Source organism: Telmatherina bonti (genome assembly GCF_933228915.1).
Source record: "Telmatherina bonti genome assembly, chromosome: 3".
Lineage (NCBI taxonomy): Eukaryota > Metazoa > Chordata > Actinopteri > Atheriniformes > Telmatherinidae > Telmatherina > Telmatherina bonti.
The window spans coordinates 25808069-25824291 of record NC_136621.1 but is presented as its reverse complement, the minus strand read 5'-3'; the positions used below and the strand labels follow the sequence as shown (position 1 = coordinate 25824291).

The window sequence follows — 16223 nt, the reverse complement described above, 5'->3', positions numbered from 1 at the left end:
TCTATAAGACAACGGAAAGGAGAAAATTAAGAGAAAAGGACAATACCAGCTCTTCTCTAAAAATAACTGAATGAATAAACAAACAAAAAAACAAATTTATTATAATTGAAGAAATGCTTTTTGAGAGAACAAGCTTGTACAGAAACTCTACCTTAGCTAGTTGAGCAAGAGACAGAGAAGGAGAAGAATCCGTCTGCAGGAGAATCAGAGTATATAAATTAAAGGTGTTAATAAGTCCATTAGATTTACACTGGAAGAGTCCAGACAGTTTCCCACCACATCTGTGTCCAATCCACTCAAGTCTTCGTACTATTAGGGTCTTTGCTGCACACTTAAAGCACATGAAATGCACATTTGCACAAGCGAGCACGGATTATAAATCATGCTCATGATTTTCGCCCGTTGTCTCATTTTCTTTTTTTTTTTTTAATACAAAAAAAACCAATAAAAGCCTTACTAAAACAAATATAAAAACCCTGATTGCTTGTCTGAAGCTATTTACATGGAAAGTATTAAATGATACAATGTAAAAAAAAAAGTTGTTAAAGAAAACCCAAAAGCATTCATGCCAGTGCCACAATTACCCTTTTGCCAATGGTTAAAAACTTTGCAACTCTTACTATTTCTCACATATTTGATCGTACAAATTCACGATAAATCCATGCCATTTAAATTCAAATCCACATTTTTTACAACTATAACTGGAAGGTATTCCATGTATTGGATACACTTGCTTCAATTACTTCTCCACACAAGTCTAGGCCTGCATATTTTTCGTAATTTTAACCTTTTTAAACAAGCCATAACTTTCAAACTATGCGGGCATATCAGCAAATTCTAAAAGTACACAACTGGCACAACCTGCAGTTTTGCTTCACTGGGCCACAAGCATTTAAAGTTTTGCACTACCTTGTAAGATAAAAATAAAAAGTTCACAATTTCACTGTTTTAAGCTTGTTTTTAGGAAACCTTGTGAGCTGACACATAAAGTGTTTCCAAACCATTAAAAAATACAAGCCTTTTCAAGTGTCAAAATATGTAGAGCTGGTTTCAATTTCTTTTTCACTATAAATCACCCTAAGTACAAAATATATTAATGCCTTTAAATGGTCCGTTACAAGTCCTGAAACTACTACAGAGTTAGAGATCACGTGTCTATGTAACACAGCTCAAGATTTAGAAATGTCAAACACAGACAAAAGCTCGTTTTCTACCTCTGCTCAATTTTTCTAAAAACGATCTGTTAAAAAAACAAGAAAGGCTGGATGTCCATAATCCGCAGGGCTCAGAGGAAAAACTGGTTATAGCAGTATGCTGCAGAGGGAACACACAGGGATCTGGTGCAAGCGGTTCTGACACTGAACCACTGAACAACTTTATTGACAGGTTCTGCAGCTTACAGGACACACTACACCAGCATACTTGTCACTGCAGCAACCATGGGAGGCCTCAAGGAGATTCACAGGGCATTTACTTTACTGATTATACGTTGGTACTCTGTGGTTGTGTCACAGCATTACAGTTGAGAGGCCAAATCACAGCATCATACTTAGAAAAACTGTCTTTTTACTGACCCCTCCAACATTAAAGTTGCAACAATACACTTTTAATTTTACCGAGTTTTTTTGCAAAAGAGGAACTTAGAAACTGAATCTATGCAACTCAGCAGGGTAAATCATGTGAGCCTTCAAAACTGTTTTGCGCAGTCCATGCTAGAGGCAAAAACAGAACATCTTCATGATGAATTTATACAAGACAGAACAATTGACATTGATGATTGTTACTGAACAACAGATGGGAGAGAATTTGTTTAGCAGGGCACGCTTTTAAAATGAAAGAAAAACCACTATCAAATGGACTCCGCTCACACAACTTTAGTCTTATAAATACCATTATTAAAGTTCATTACAATCAATTTAAGCCACACTTTACTTCTTTAGGTTCTTCAACCAGATAAATAAAATACTTTCACAGAAAATAAATTACAATGAATTATCAATACAGAAAACACCATTTTTTTTCCTTTTACAAATCCCTTAAAAATACATTTGCCTGACCTGATGCAGGGTACAAAACCATTTCATTATGAAATACAGTCACTTTAAAATAATTTCTCAGGAAATTATGTGGCAACAGTTAAACAGTTAGTTCAAAGCATCATTAAAACAGTGGTTCCTAGTCTGTTTCTTTTGACGTCATATCTTTTAGCAAAAATGCACTTAAGCCTGCTTAATTATAAAAAAATAAACAAAATCAAGGTCTTTAAAGAAACAAATTATTTTAACTAGGGTGACTTCAGGACTCCTTTCCCATATAAGACATAAAATAACAGAGGTTGAAATCTCAACACAAATGTTGCAAACATATAGAGAAGTTTAGATACAACTTGATCTTTGTTGACAGAATGTTCTCAAGAAAAATAGTCAGAAAGAGAGGGAGAGAGAGAGGTGGAGGAGGAGAGAGTGTTGTTTTGGGTTTGTTTTACATACGGGTCTTGATGATCCCACAACAGCTGTGTCAGAACGATCTCTACAAAAACCAAGAGAAAGAAATCATCAGCTGCTGACAGAACTCTACTGCCAACCTAAGGTCAGGTCTTCTTCTATATGGCATTGAGCTGTGGAAAATTGACAACAAAACACACACACAAAACAAAACAAACAAAACTAGAGATGGCACTATTAGATGTTTGAATTAGCAACCTCACTTCTCCAATGTGACTCACTTATCACATTTATATTATAAATATACCCACACAATGAACGTCCTGCCAGCGGGTTTTACTCCACCAATTGGAGTGCGGCGGACGATCACAGATGAGTGTTTTGGGATGTGGGCTTCATCGTCTGTATATTCTGCAAAAAACAATTTAAATTATTTGAAAATATTACACCCTTAAATTTGCTCACAATAAAAAGAAAAAAAAAAAAACCCAAAAACTAACAAAAACAAAAAAAAAGAAAACGCAAAGTTATATTAGCTACAATGCTGCATGAAAAAACAAAAAAACTAATCTTAAGTTTATGGGCTTTCAAGATGGTATAATTTCTCCAAAAAGGTGGCTCACAATCTAAGAACAAACTTTTTATTTGGTAATAAATAATCTGCATAGGAAAGATTGATTGATCTTATCATTTTACAGCCCCTTTGTTTCTGAACTAAAGTTAAGTATTTGTCAGTTGATAAGGTTGTGCTGATTGTAGGAGGAAAAAACAACAACTACGTAAAAAAAAAACAACTAACAAACAGTATGTATATGAGAGACCATAACTACAATGATATTCAGATTTTCATGGTCAAAATGCAGCATTTCAACTTTCTGCAAGCCTTTATCTCTACCAAAGCTATGACGATACACAAAGCATTACAAAGGTAGTAATTTTAAAATCACGTTATGACATAGTTTGTCAAATGGACACGGTCAGAGGTACATAAACTAACCATTAAGCATAAATCATTGTTTCAAACATATATAAATATTCTTAAGAAAAATTTAAATAAGCCTGAAATACTTTCAGGACTTGTATAATTATGACAGTCTAGCATTGCCCTTCAGATCCAATGTTTTAAAGAAAATAATAATTTGTTGACTTTTCAGTAAAAAGATTCTTTCACTGCCGCCCTGAAACATAGCTCATTTAATAGCAAAAACCCAGGCTTGGTTGCTTTAGCTCAACAACCCCATTAAAAATGTCAACCCATAAACAGTATTCCATCTCAAAAGACTGAGTTTTTTGTTGTTTTTAAATCAACCAGCGTGTCATTTGTCATGATGAAATACCTTCTCGAGTCTGCGCATTAGTGATCTGCAGGTCGCAGTCTGTGGCCTTGAGGCGCTCCCGGGCCATAATCTGCCTTTTCAGCTCGCTGAGAGTGATATGAAGCCCATCGAAAGTGACTGTGTTGTAGTCCAGTTTGGAAGAGAACTTATAGTGAACACACGACATTTTTACAGGTCTAAGCACCAATACGGTCAACCAAGCACAAGTGGGAAAAATGAACACAGGCCTGTTATAAGAAAATTAAACAGCGTCAACACTGAACACAGGAGGCTAAATGTGGTGACTTTAATTGGTAAACCTTCTTTAAATGCGTTGAAACACTTGACAAAGAAAAGGATAAAATGGAAAAAGGTTCAGCTCGCAGATGACGACAGAGTCCTTAATATTGCCAAAGAAAAATATACGAGGTGTGAGGCCAGAGCGCCATTGAGAGGCACTGGGTACCTCGTCAGTTCTTCAAAGTCCAATAAAATACATCAGGGTGCGAGCAAATCCAGGATAGTCCATGCAGCACAAATACATGGATATAAATGAGGCCAAGTCCTGAGTGTATTGTCCTTGCTGAAAAGCCCAAACCAGCGCGCTGCGAGCCGCTCTTGTAGCTAGCAGCGGGCCTTTGGATTCCCGACCATCAGTCTTTGAAGCAATGTTTTACCCTTCTGAAAATGTCCTTATTTACCAAATATAAACAGACTACCGCGCCCCACAAAAAGTCCACAAAAGTTCCCCAACGAGTCAACAGTATTAACTTTAGTCGGACCTCAAAATGTTATCCTGAAATGGCAATGTACCGTGTAAATGTTACTGCTAGCATGTTAGCTAATCATGCCTCGACACATTATGAAACACCAGACAAAAGCTAAGCTAATGGTTAACGCAGTTGCACCAATATCGGTAACTGTCGAATTAACTGACACAATCCGCCAGTTTCATAACCAGGGAGCAAAGGTTCCACTTCGATCCACGATAGTTTTCCAAAAAGAAAAACACTTATCCGGATGATTCTTCAGAGTAAATACATAAAATCCATTTAGGTGGTCCAAGCTGCTCCTATCTTCGCTGTTTCATCAAAATGGCGCTGGTAGGAACCGGATGTAGCTGGGATTTTACAAAGAGTGTGTAAAAAAAAAAAGAGGTTATCTCCACTCGTAGGCAGTAAAACGTTCCCATTCTTCACCGGGAAACACGAAGTCATAATATAAATTGCGGGGTATCCATTTTAACGCAAATTAAACTATTTCTTTGAAAAGTTAATTGTTCTCTATGATGTTATCTTGATTATTTATTTGTTGTCATTTTTTCATTTAATCCCCATTTCTTTTTTGTTACTGAAATACCGTTCTATCTATCTATCTATCTATCTATCTATCTATCTATCTATCTATCTATCTATCTATCTATCTATTCTCGTCGCCATCTAATCACTTTGATTGTAACAAATGAGTAATTAGTTTTTTCTCATTGACAGAAGCAGGGTTTTTATTGGTATATCTTAGTTAATTAGAAATTAAGCAGCTGATGCACCGACCAACTGTACCTTCAGCTATATTTTTATGTATGCCCAGAGTGAGTTGACTTAATGACAGTACTTACATAGTACATCAGAGGTGTTGTACACAAGAGGATTAGAATGCCAAACGGAATCTTTCTACCAGGATTTTGTCATGAACATCTTCAAAACAGGATCAAAGTGCAGCACCCTCAAATGATATAATTAGAAGACTATTAGCTCACAAAGTGTGGTTTGCTCTTTTGAATGTTAGGCACTGTTAAAAAGTGAAATCATTTGTAGAGTTCAAAAGGTAACTGCAGCATGCCTGGTAGCATTGTCAAGTAATTTCTTGTGTGACTGAATTTACCACAACTGTATTAAATGTTCCCCTAAATGCTGCTGCTGCCATGGTAACGTTCAATGTTCTTCTGTAAACCTGATGTTGTGCTGATGCACTGTATACCTTTCAGAGCTGTTTGTCCTGTCTTACCTTCACCTGTAACACAGCTCATTCATGCATGTTCACACACAGCAAGGCCTTGTTAGTTTGTCAGCACTGAGGGGGGCAATTATTTCTGATGAATGGGTTCAGGCTTTGTTCATAGCAAAGTTCATTTGTACTCAAGTAATGAATGCAAGGGCAGACATTTGAATATTCACTTACACACAGAGACACCTGAGTTCTCTGTACAATACACAAACAACACTAAAACTCTGGACTGTACTTGTTGTAAGATAAGATAAGAGCTTTTTTCGTCTAAAGTGGGGAGATTTCAGTGCGACAACAGCAGCACTCCAGAAGAAACAGAAGTAAAACTTATTCAAATTTATAAGCTTTATTGATGTAAACAGAGGTTAAGTTAAATAACCGTAATGGCAGAAACATTTGTTACACATGTGCATGCTCACATTTGTAATTCACACTAAGATGCACAATCAGACACAGTGAAAGACAGAGAGGGTGGGCTCTAATGCTTTTAATGGGGTTTCGATTTTGAGCATTTAGGACACAAAAGGAGGATGGGAACTGAACTATGTCATGGGCAGGTTTGGCATCTTTTATTTCTATGTGATTGTGTATCATTCACATGAGTAGCTTTACAGATACTAAATAGAACAATCTCAAAATTGTGCTATTGCTGATGTATTCTATTTCTCACAACGTAACACAACATCAAATCAAATAAACTGGTTCAGTCTTGAGCTGAAATGATTGATTGCCAGAGAGAAAAAACTTTTTCCAAACCAACATGGCAGTATGACTTCCTTTCTGTCAAAGTTCTCCTTTCACTGACTTTCCTCTTGTGTTTTAATCACCTTTTCAGATCTTGTCCTTTCACACAGGCGTTGTCCTTCTACTGGACGCACAGTTTCCTGGCAGCATCTCTGTGTTGTTGTGAGCTGCTGCAGTTGGTAAATCATCCACAGCCATGTTGAATGTGCCATCATTGAGAGGTGAGGTTAAGGTGTACAGCATGAACTCGGAGTCCATTGTCAGTGGTGTGGGTAATCCTGCCATGGCAGCAACTTTGGATTCGGTGGAGATGGGTGGCTCTCGGTCATGCCCCAGTGGCATTTGATAGGTGTGTGAGGTGGAGTCCCCTGTGCTGTGGTTGCTTTTGTAACTGTAACGGCGGCTACGGTTTTGGTAGTAACGGTTGCGATAGTAAGATGAGTTGCGGGAAATGGGAGGCTTTATGAGTGAAGGCCTGCCTTTAGTGCGCAGCTGCCTGTGTTTTTCTATGAACACGTGCACTGCCAGGACGCCCACCATCTCAGCCAGCACAAAGGAAAGAGCCCCAAAATAAAAGGACCAGCCATAAGAGTAGCTCTTCTTGTTATCACTCTGGCTTGGGTCACCTGAGTTGGCTGATATGTACACAATGATGCCAATGATGTTACTGAGACCTAAAAAAGAGTTCAGAGGGATGAAGAGGGTCACGTCATGTGGAAACCCAATGACTCACATTAGAGTGCTTTGAAGAACAAAGACTCTGAGAAATAACAATAATAATAAAAAGACAACAGGAACAAAAAACAATTTAATAACATATTTCATTCAAGAAAAAAATGCGATGTGTTTGTGTCTGACCTGCAGAGACAAAGAGAATACCAGCACTGAGAATGACATTGTAGCGTGACTTGTAGAACTCACTGGCAGCTACACACATACCCCCGAGAAATAATAATCCCACACTGAGGATGGGGAAGAGGCTGGATGCTCGTACTGCTCCTGAGGAGAACAGGATGACAAGGGGGTGTTTAGGTCATGAAATCACTAACTTAGCGGTCGGTTTTCACTGTTATATGTACTTCATTACTACTCACTAAGTAAGTACTCTGCAGCATCCTGCTCATAGTCTCCATCTTCAGCAAAGTGGTCGATGTTTTTGCAAACACCCTGAAATATCCCTGAGTAAGCACAAAGATGAAGAGTTTATCTGTGATCCAGTATATCTGAATACATTCTCACATACACAGGCTTGGGTTAAATGTGGCAGCAGTCATCTAAAGAGCTCATTTTTGTCTGTTTTGGTGTAGTTTAGCTCCACAAATGCGCTGCAGATTTGAAGAATTTGTGTGATTTTATCAACACAATAAAGTTCATACCAGTCAGTACTGACAGCTGAGAGTTGGCATTGTGTGTGATTAACAACCCAATGGTATTCAGCAAAAGATAAACATTGCTCAATGATTTTACATAGTGCTCTGACTGTGTCCACTCACTGCTACTTAACATTATCTTTCTGCAGAAAAAAACAAAATATCACTTTAATTACCAAACATTCAGCTTCCCCTGTGATGCAAATTAATGGATTTGTCTGGGCCCTAAGAAGTAAAAGAATTAAATGTAATGTGCACATTGTGTACAAAAATTCAGAAATCTGGATTGTTATGAACGATTTTATTTTGAGATGGGAAGTGCTTTATTTCACATGTACAACATATGATAGTGTACAGTGTTCCTTTTAAAATAAACATATAAACAGACTGAATAACTTGTATCCTAATTGTGTGCTCACTTAAGTCAAACACTAGAGATGAAATTATTCACGTACTTCCATGAGAACTAAACTTGTGAAGTATTCCCTAAGAGGCACATCGGAGAAGTCAGAGTGAATGAACATTTTGCATAATAATAATAATGTTGCATTTCTGTAATGTGAATGTCTCAATAGATAAAATTTAAAGTTCTTAACTAAAAAAAATGCTGTAGTGGACTGGTGAGCTGTCCAGGGTGTACCTCACCTCTTGCCCAATGATTGCTGGGATGGGCTCTAACTTCTTGTGACCCTTAAGTAGACTAAACGCTTGTTTTGTTACTTGTTTGGCTTACAGCAACTCAGCAAAAAAGCAGCACCTTATCTTAACTTTCCCGTTCAGAAGCCTGGCAGTTCTACAGATGTGAATGAGCAGGTGTCCAAATAATATGACATGAACCAGAAGAAATAGATTTTTTTTTTTTTTTTAAATAGCGATGTCTATTTCTATCCTGAAATAACAAAAAGACAATCTTCATAATCCGACTAAGACAATAAATAATGTACCAGTAAATCTAAACCAATTTAATTAGTTTTGATAATGTTTTCATTTATTATCCTATCAATACTCATAAATGGGTGAAGTGCAATATTAACACAAGCTTTCCTATGACCAAATCCAATTAATTTAATTTAGGTATTTTGTTTGTTACTAATCTATAGTTTTTACCAAATTAATACCTTAAAAAATATGCAAATTGATTTTTTTTTTCACATTTCTTTAGATAATGGTGATACACTAAATAAAAAAGTGAGTCAAGACCATGTTAACAAACGTAACTATTGAAAACTTCTCTGTGAAAAAATTTGAGATGTGTGTTTTTACTCTCTGTAAACCTTACACAGTTGATTTTGTCTGCTTTTTTTGTTGGACAAGCTACTCATTTCCACCCTAGAGACCATGTGGTTAACAAAGTACAAGAGAGATATCTTACTCTTTGAAAACTGATCTAGTTATTGGACAGTATTTTTCTTTTCTTAGATTTCTTGTCTCATGTGGAGGTTGTAGCTTTTAAGGGAGACGGTTCAGTAAGTATGAGAAAGAATGGGGAGTGAAATGGAAAATAAGATATTAGTTTAGATTTTTTAGTGGTATTTATATTCAGCAGTAGGCTATATATATAAAAACAGCCATATCTGAACACACCAGCAGATTTTGGGTGCTAGTATTACTGAATGCAACTGAAGCAAAGAATTTTCCTGCACCACTTTGTTTACTGACGTTTCCTTTATTGCAGAAATATTTGGTCATATACTTGCTAGCTGACAAACATCCTATGTTGTTATGTATTTTAATATGCAGGTCAGCTGGATTTATGTTTCCTGCAATCAACTGGCCCAATGCTTTTAAACATTTTCAAACATAGGAATATATTGATGAATTTGTTCCTGTGTGGCACACTGATTGACCGGTATTGATTGTGTGGCATAGTTGTTATGGTTACTAAAACAAAACTGATTCAGTTGTTACAACTCGGCCATGGTAAGTGAGAAAACACCACAGAGAGAACATGCATTCAGATCATTGTTAGGACACAAAGCGATACGCAGTAACATCTGAAACCTTTTTATTTTCTCTTTCAATTCAATGTATTTACGAATGAAGAACTTGATTTAGAAGAGTTTCACATGAGCGTTTTGACTCTGAAAGATGGCTATTTTACCTTATGGTAAACCTCTCCTGCAGAGTTTAGTTACAAAACCATTTGTAAAATAAGTATATACAACCACTTAAACGCATAACCTTGGTGCTAACTACCATTTTGCCCCGATCCTGTGCTTGAAAAGGTTGGCCTGGTAGCTTTTAACTATAGATCTCCCTGCCTGTTTGTGGCTTTTAGTTAGTGGCTCAAACATCCACACACAAAGGATAGCTGAAACATTGATGTCCTCTGCATGCTTTGTTGCCTCATCAATTAAACCATTTTAAAGCAGGGTGAGGCAGTCAGAGAGGGAGGGGCTGAGAGGACCAGAGGATAAAAATCAGGGTTAAGATGTTAAAGAAAAGGGCGTGGATATTTTCTATTCATTCACAAAATAAGCAAAGCCAATGTGTGACATGTAAGTGAAAGAAATAAGTTAATTAAAAAAGCAAAGCACAACTGATTACATCATTCCCATACATCCCAGATCCAGAACTTGATCCCTGCTATTTTCTTTATCTTAGCACATCCTTAGTTGTGAGTTGTGTTACCCTCAAAGCTTTCTGTGCTACACCAAAAGAAAGCAGATGCAGATGGTGAATAGAAGTCTGTTTACCTACTAAGTCTTTTATTTGTAATTATTTTAATATCTCCATTTTAATATTTGAGATGAAAACATGAAAGGACTTGATAGGTATAAAACATAAGTACAAGTACAACAAGTACTTAGTACAAAGTTGTTAAGGTATATCCTCATCTCAGGATGCTCTGTGTGGTCAAGTGGTCTGTTTATAAGAGGTTGAATACAAACACAATTTTGGATAAAAAAAAATAAAAAATAAAACGTAAATTGAACACACTGACTGAACATAAAAAGTGTGGTTTGTTTTGTGTTAACTTTTGAATAAACCTTGATCGACATCATGTGCATTTACAGATTATTTGATTCACTCTTCACATTTCATCTGCTATTTAGTGTTTAAGAAACAAACAAACAAACAAAAAGATAAATATATTTTTATTCCATCTGTTGCCAAGTAAAAGTATTTATATTTTCTGTTCCACTTTAAAGAATAAGCTTTCTTACCCATTTTTTCATTATTCTTACTTTTTTTTTTCTTTTAAAATGAACAAATTAGAGACCAAGCATGATGATTTATTTAAATTTAAAAAAGAAATTTAAAAAACGAAGCTATGTTTATAGTCATTACAATATAATAACATTTCTTTCTTCTATATTTGACATTGTAAGCTGGATGGTACCAGATAATCTAAATAGATGATTGAATGAAAATATTTATAGGAAATGGATACAAAAAAATATATTACAGTTTTGTGAAAAAAGAACATTATTTTAGTAGCCTATGTAATAAATATGCTTATTACAGAAACTAGAATAGTGAAATCTTTTCTCTTAATGAATGAACAAAATAAATAAGAGAGTTATCAGACATAACATACAGAAGTGTCTCCTACCTTCGGTGCAGCAGGTCCTCCACAAACCTGAGTGGGTTAGGACTTCTTCGTTCTTGTGGACGGTGTCGTTGTCCGTCTGGCTCTTGGACCGGCACATCCCCCGGGAATACAACCAATAATCCGTGCCCACGGCTATGGTCATGAGGCTGAAGGCGCAGAAGGCCCCCGCCGTGGTCAGAAGCATCATAACCCCGCGGTTACACACCCTCATGTCGGCCTCGTCTTCACCTCCTCCTCCGCACCGGGGAGTCCACCAGAGAACCGACACTTGTGGGATTTAGAAAGTGTCCAGAACCAACTCCTGATGTCTTATCTTGGTGTGGCTCCTGTCAGCTAAGGGAAGCACGTATTTTGAATGCATTATTCTATGCAGTTTGCGCAAAACTCACATCGCTGGGTCACTGTAGGAGACGTTCTTCCTGTGCACCAAACTTTGTTCAAAGCGTTGAGACGTCCCCATGTCAAAGCCACGGAGATGGACTCTTTTTCTTGATACGGAGCAATAAAACTGGACGACAGAAAAGTAGGACTGCCCGAATAAAGTAGTTTGGAACAAACTTTACCAGGAGCGATTCTCTGAAGTCGTTGTATTGTGTTGAAGCTCCACACTGAAGCTCAGCCTGCAGGATAGCTCCGCCTGACAGTGTGTGTTCATGCACGTGTTATGTTGGCCACCAAGTTCAGAACCATGGATAGCGACACAGTAGTCCTGGGAACCACTGGGAACACATTGTAGGTTTCTAAAAACACCGCAGAGAGCTTTTGCTAAGTTTATTTGTCAGTTCAAACTTATGAAATATTTCAAAATGTCAAACGTCACATTTTATTAGGGCAGTGCCACAAAAATATGGATCTTGGAAGGAAAAAATTGCTTTTTTATGTTGTTGAAAATTTTGTTTACTTCTGTATCTCCAACTCACAGATTTTTTTTTTTTTTTATCCCACTACTGGCGATTAAAATTAAGACAAGTTTCCATTTAGACCAGGGCTATTCAACTTGGTCCTTCAAGTGCTGCGGTCCTGCAGGTTTTCAATGTATACCTGCTTCAACACACCTGACTCAAAGGAATGAGTCATTGTGCAGAACTTCATCAGCTGTTGGATCCATCTATTGTGTTGCAGCATAGATTCATTGAAAATCTCCAGGACTTGGGCCCTGACAGAATACAGCTGAAATAGCCTTGACGTAAACTATGCTGTTCACATTTTTTAAAGCTTTTGCTAACTTTAGCAACACAACAAAATTAATATGTATGCTTGAAACGTCTACTCCCCGATAAAGTAAAGTTGAAAGCTCTGAGAGCTTTTAAATTTTACTGTGTATAATTTCGATGGTTTTGTTTTCTTTTAGCTTGAAATTTTAAAGTTGTTTCTACAATACCATTTATGTTATTCCTTTATTCAAGTTTATTTATTTTTTTTTTTTAGGATTTCACATAAAAAAAACAGCCTTAATATAATATTAGAATAGAATATAAATGGTTGGATATCAGTTCTTAAGGAGCTTTGTCCAGAAAATCTAAACTCATTGCATGTTTTTTTATTTTCATATTGTCAGCAGTATTTAGAGCAAATAACACAAATCTTACACAGATCATTGAGAAATGAGAATAATGACTTTTTTTATTCTGATTATAGTATAAGTTTGCTGAGCTTTTATTTAAGCACAAAGACAGTATACTTCTAAACTTTGAAATAAGTAGATATCTTAGCATATCTACCTACAAAAAGCCAATACAGATCAATGTGCACTGTATTTATGAGGATTATTATTAATGTAATATAATCTGAACAGAAAACAAACCTGATCACAGTGTTAGTTATCAATCAGTTTCAAGACTAATTCTGAAGTGACATTTTACATTGCATGGTGGTTTCACCATATCTAAAATAAATAGCTTTAAGTTATTTTCATATCCCAGTAGATAGTTTATAGTGGATTAAAGATACTTGCTCAGACTGAAACATTAGTTCCCAAATGATACATTTCTGGAATCAGCTGATTAAATCTCAACAGTCAGTTTCATTATCTTTACAAATTTAGATTGTCTCCCTAAACTGCAGAGGCTGTCTGAATGCTACTCATAAAAAATAAAGTCTATATTCATTTTAAAGGTCTAAACCTGACAAAGAAAACTAAAAGAAGACACACTATAAGTCTCTATTGCTTCAGCGGTGTAAAGCTGGCTGTGACTGTAGTGGATACTGCCCTTTAGTATTGTTTGGGCACTGCAAATACACCTCATCAGTAGAAAGATATAAATGATAATCTGTGCCTTTGTGAATAAACATTCAAAAGTGTGTTTCCCTTGTAGCCTTCAAATCTAGGATTTATTGCTAATCTAGAGCAGGGTTAGGACCAGAATTGGGGATCCCTGATTTAATGGCCTGACAGTTAATGGCTATTTTGGCCACATAGAAGGGAGCTAAGTAACAAAGTTAAGGCTAATTTGCTCATAAGTATGGTAGTACAGTAAAAAGCCTTCTTAAGTAAATGTGATATGTATCATGACTATACTCCAACTCTTCATAAATTTAGACCAGGGTATAGATTTTTATTCCCTCTGTTATGAAACCAGTAATCCTGTTTTTCATGTGCACTACTTCTTTGTGATATGACACTTCAGACTGCTGTGGTAAACCAGTTCCAAATAGATTGCCCATCATGTCTGAATAAGCAGTTATGAGAGTAGAGGGAGCAAGATGAGAATGAGCTCAGAAACTGGTGGGTTTCCTACAGTCTGTTAGTACTGAATTGTGTCAGAGGCACCCAGACAGATTACTTTGTGAAGCAGCTTTAATGCTAGCCTGAAATCAGCAAACAGCATTATGACAGAGTAGGTTTTGTTATCCATCTGTATAGGAAACCAGTTTGTATTTCTGCCAGTTCTGATAAGAAATGTTGCCATCTGGGATGTGCTATTTTCTTTCCAACTCAGTGTAACAAACCAATGCACCAATGTCATGAAGCATCACAGTTCAAAGCTTGCTATTTTTCTAGCTTTTTAGGTCATAGGGCTCTCTTGTAAAAGAAATAACAGTAAGTTTAGTTTGTGACTTGAAGCAGAAACTTCTCAGCGTTGGTGGAAATGTGAGACCACTGAGATTCTGTGAATCTCAGTGGTCTCACATTTGAACAGATTCTGAAACTTGACATTAAAATGAAGCTTCAGGTGATAGAGTGTGAAACAAGTCACTTGATACACTTTATTTCAAGACTACAGAGGCTACAACCAAAATGTTTTCATCAATTAGCTTTGACATAGTGTCATAAAAGCAGAGGTTTTACTGTAGTTTTATCTGTAGGCTACATATTTTGTTTCAGTGCACCCAAAAAGAAATGGATAGAGTAAAGCACAAAGACCAAAGAAGAGAAATGGTTTTATGATCTTTAATATTAATGTTCATTCTGTGTGTGCCTCTCACACGCAGGTGAAGATGGCGCATGCATCACATGTATACTGTACTTTTACTTTTATTTCTTCAGGTCACGATCTTCCTCATCCTCCTCTAAACCTTTTGCCTTTTGCATAGTAATTCGCCCCTCTTTCCTCCACATCTTTGTCTTGTCTTAATTATCTTATTACTTTAAAATGTATAGATGCAAATGTTGGCAGATCAAAAGGGATAACCAAAGAAAAGAAGAGATTAAGAGTTGCAATAAAAAAAAGAGCAAAAGGGGAGGAAAATAAAGAAAAAGTAACACCAAACAGGTCTCAGATATAAATGGGATGGGACTATGAGGAGTATTAGAGAAGTGTACAAGAACATGAAAAGCACTTCTACCTCTAGATCCCATTCTTATTTACACATACACAAGTCAAACACAAGTCATACAGAAGTATACATAAACTATTTGTTCACGTGATAAAGTTTTAGATTTTCTTGTCAAGGACAGCCGTACAGTCTTTGCTCTGAGGTTTTGAAAAGCAAACATTCTGGCTGGCATTTTCCAACACTATTAGAAAGCATTAGATAGCAAACACAGCAGTCAGAATGGAAACTAAAGCTGGAGCTGAGTGAGGACATTTCAGAAGGAACTTGAGACTTGGATCAATACATTCAAGACACCTCGCAAGGTTTGTTTCCTTGCTGATGTCAAAAGCAAATCGTAAACTACTGTACCAACAAACATGGCATGCATAGAGGAGCTCCACCACAAAGACTGTATAGGCCTACACAGCACTAACCCACCGCATACACAGTGCCATAGAGAAATACAAAATGAGATTAATTAAGGTAAGTGGACACGGACCCCCCCCCTCCCTTATTTTTTTCCATTTTTCTTTTTTGCATCAGTTTGGAAGACGAGACGTGCTTGAGACGAAGTTCAAGTCCAACTTAGACATGAGGTTATAAATCAGGGCTGCATTGTTCAAACTCCCTCAAACTGCAGCCTGAATTGACGTGTGTGTGCGTATGTTTATGTGAGCACATACATAGTATATTGATCATGGAATGTTTATGATGCCTCTCTTACAGGTTGAGGAGAAAGAAATCAAGTAAACAAACACACTGTTCATGATCCATAAAACACAAAGTTAATCATTAATACCCATTCCTAATCAGTTTACTGTGAAGACCTTGTGTTTGTTAATGTGATGGCTTATGATCATAGTCCACCTTGAATGCTAGTCAGGGTTGATTTGAAAATTTATAAGTGAGATGTTGTGGCTTTGACTTCCACTTGTGCCATGAGCTGCAGATGAGTGTGTGTGATGACATGTAAGTGAGTTGTGTGGGTTGGAGTACAGTCTTGTCTGGGCTGCATCTGACCAACGGGATCTCC

At 36.8% G+C, this 16223-nt stretch overlaps 2 protein-coding genes across 3 annotated transcripts in view; both read right to left on the bottom strand.

The window, feature by feature from the left end:
- The window catches only part of LOC306754363 (uncharacterized protein), a 14606-nt gene extending 9757 nt beyond the window's left edge, over window positions 1-4849 (bottom strand). For both annotated transcript variants that reach the window (XM_079238350.1, XM_079238351.1), the window contains exons 1-5: window positions 3782-4849; window positions 2756-2855; window positions 2490-2529; window positions 152-193; window position 1 (exon numbers count right to left, since the gene is read on the bottom strand). The exon at window position 1 is cut by the window's left edge and continues 88 nt beyond it. In XM_079238350.1, the coding sequence (XP_079094476.1) occupies window position 1; window positions 152-193; window positions 2490-2529; window positions 2756-2855; window positions 3782-3947 (349 nt within the window). In that variant the 5' untranslated portion in view covers window positions 3948-4849. The remainder of the gene's footprint in view (window positions 2-151; window positions 194-2489; window positions 2530-2755; window positions 2856-3781) is intronic.
- Window positions 4850-6610: 1761 nt separating this feature from the next.
- Window positions 6611-11645, bottom strand: cacng3a (calcium channel, voltage-dependent, gamma subunit 3a; the record flags this gene model as incomplete). The annotated part of the gene is made up of 4 exons (XM_079264460.1): window positions 6611-7182; window positions 7367-7507; window positions 7603-7686; window positions 11435-11645. The coding sequence occupies 4 exons, from the start codon at window positions 11643-11645 to the stop codon at window positions 6611-6613; spliced, it is 1008 nt and encodes a 335-aa protein (XP_079120586.1).
- Between the last annotated feature and the right edge of the window lie 4578 nt (window positions 11646-16223).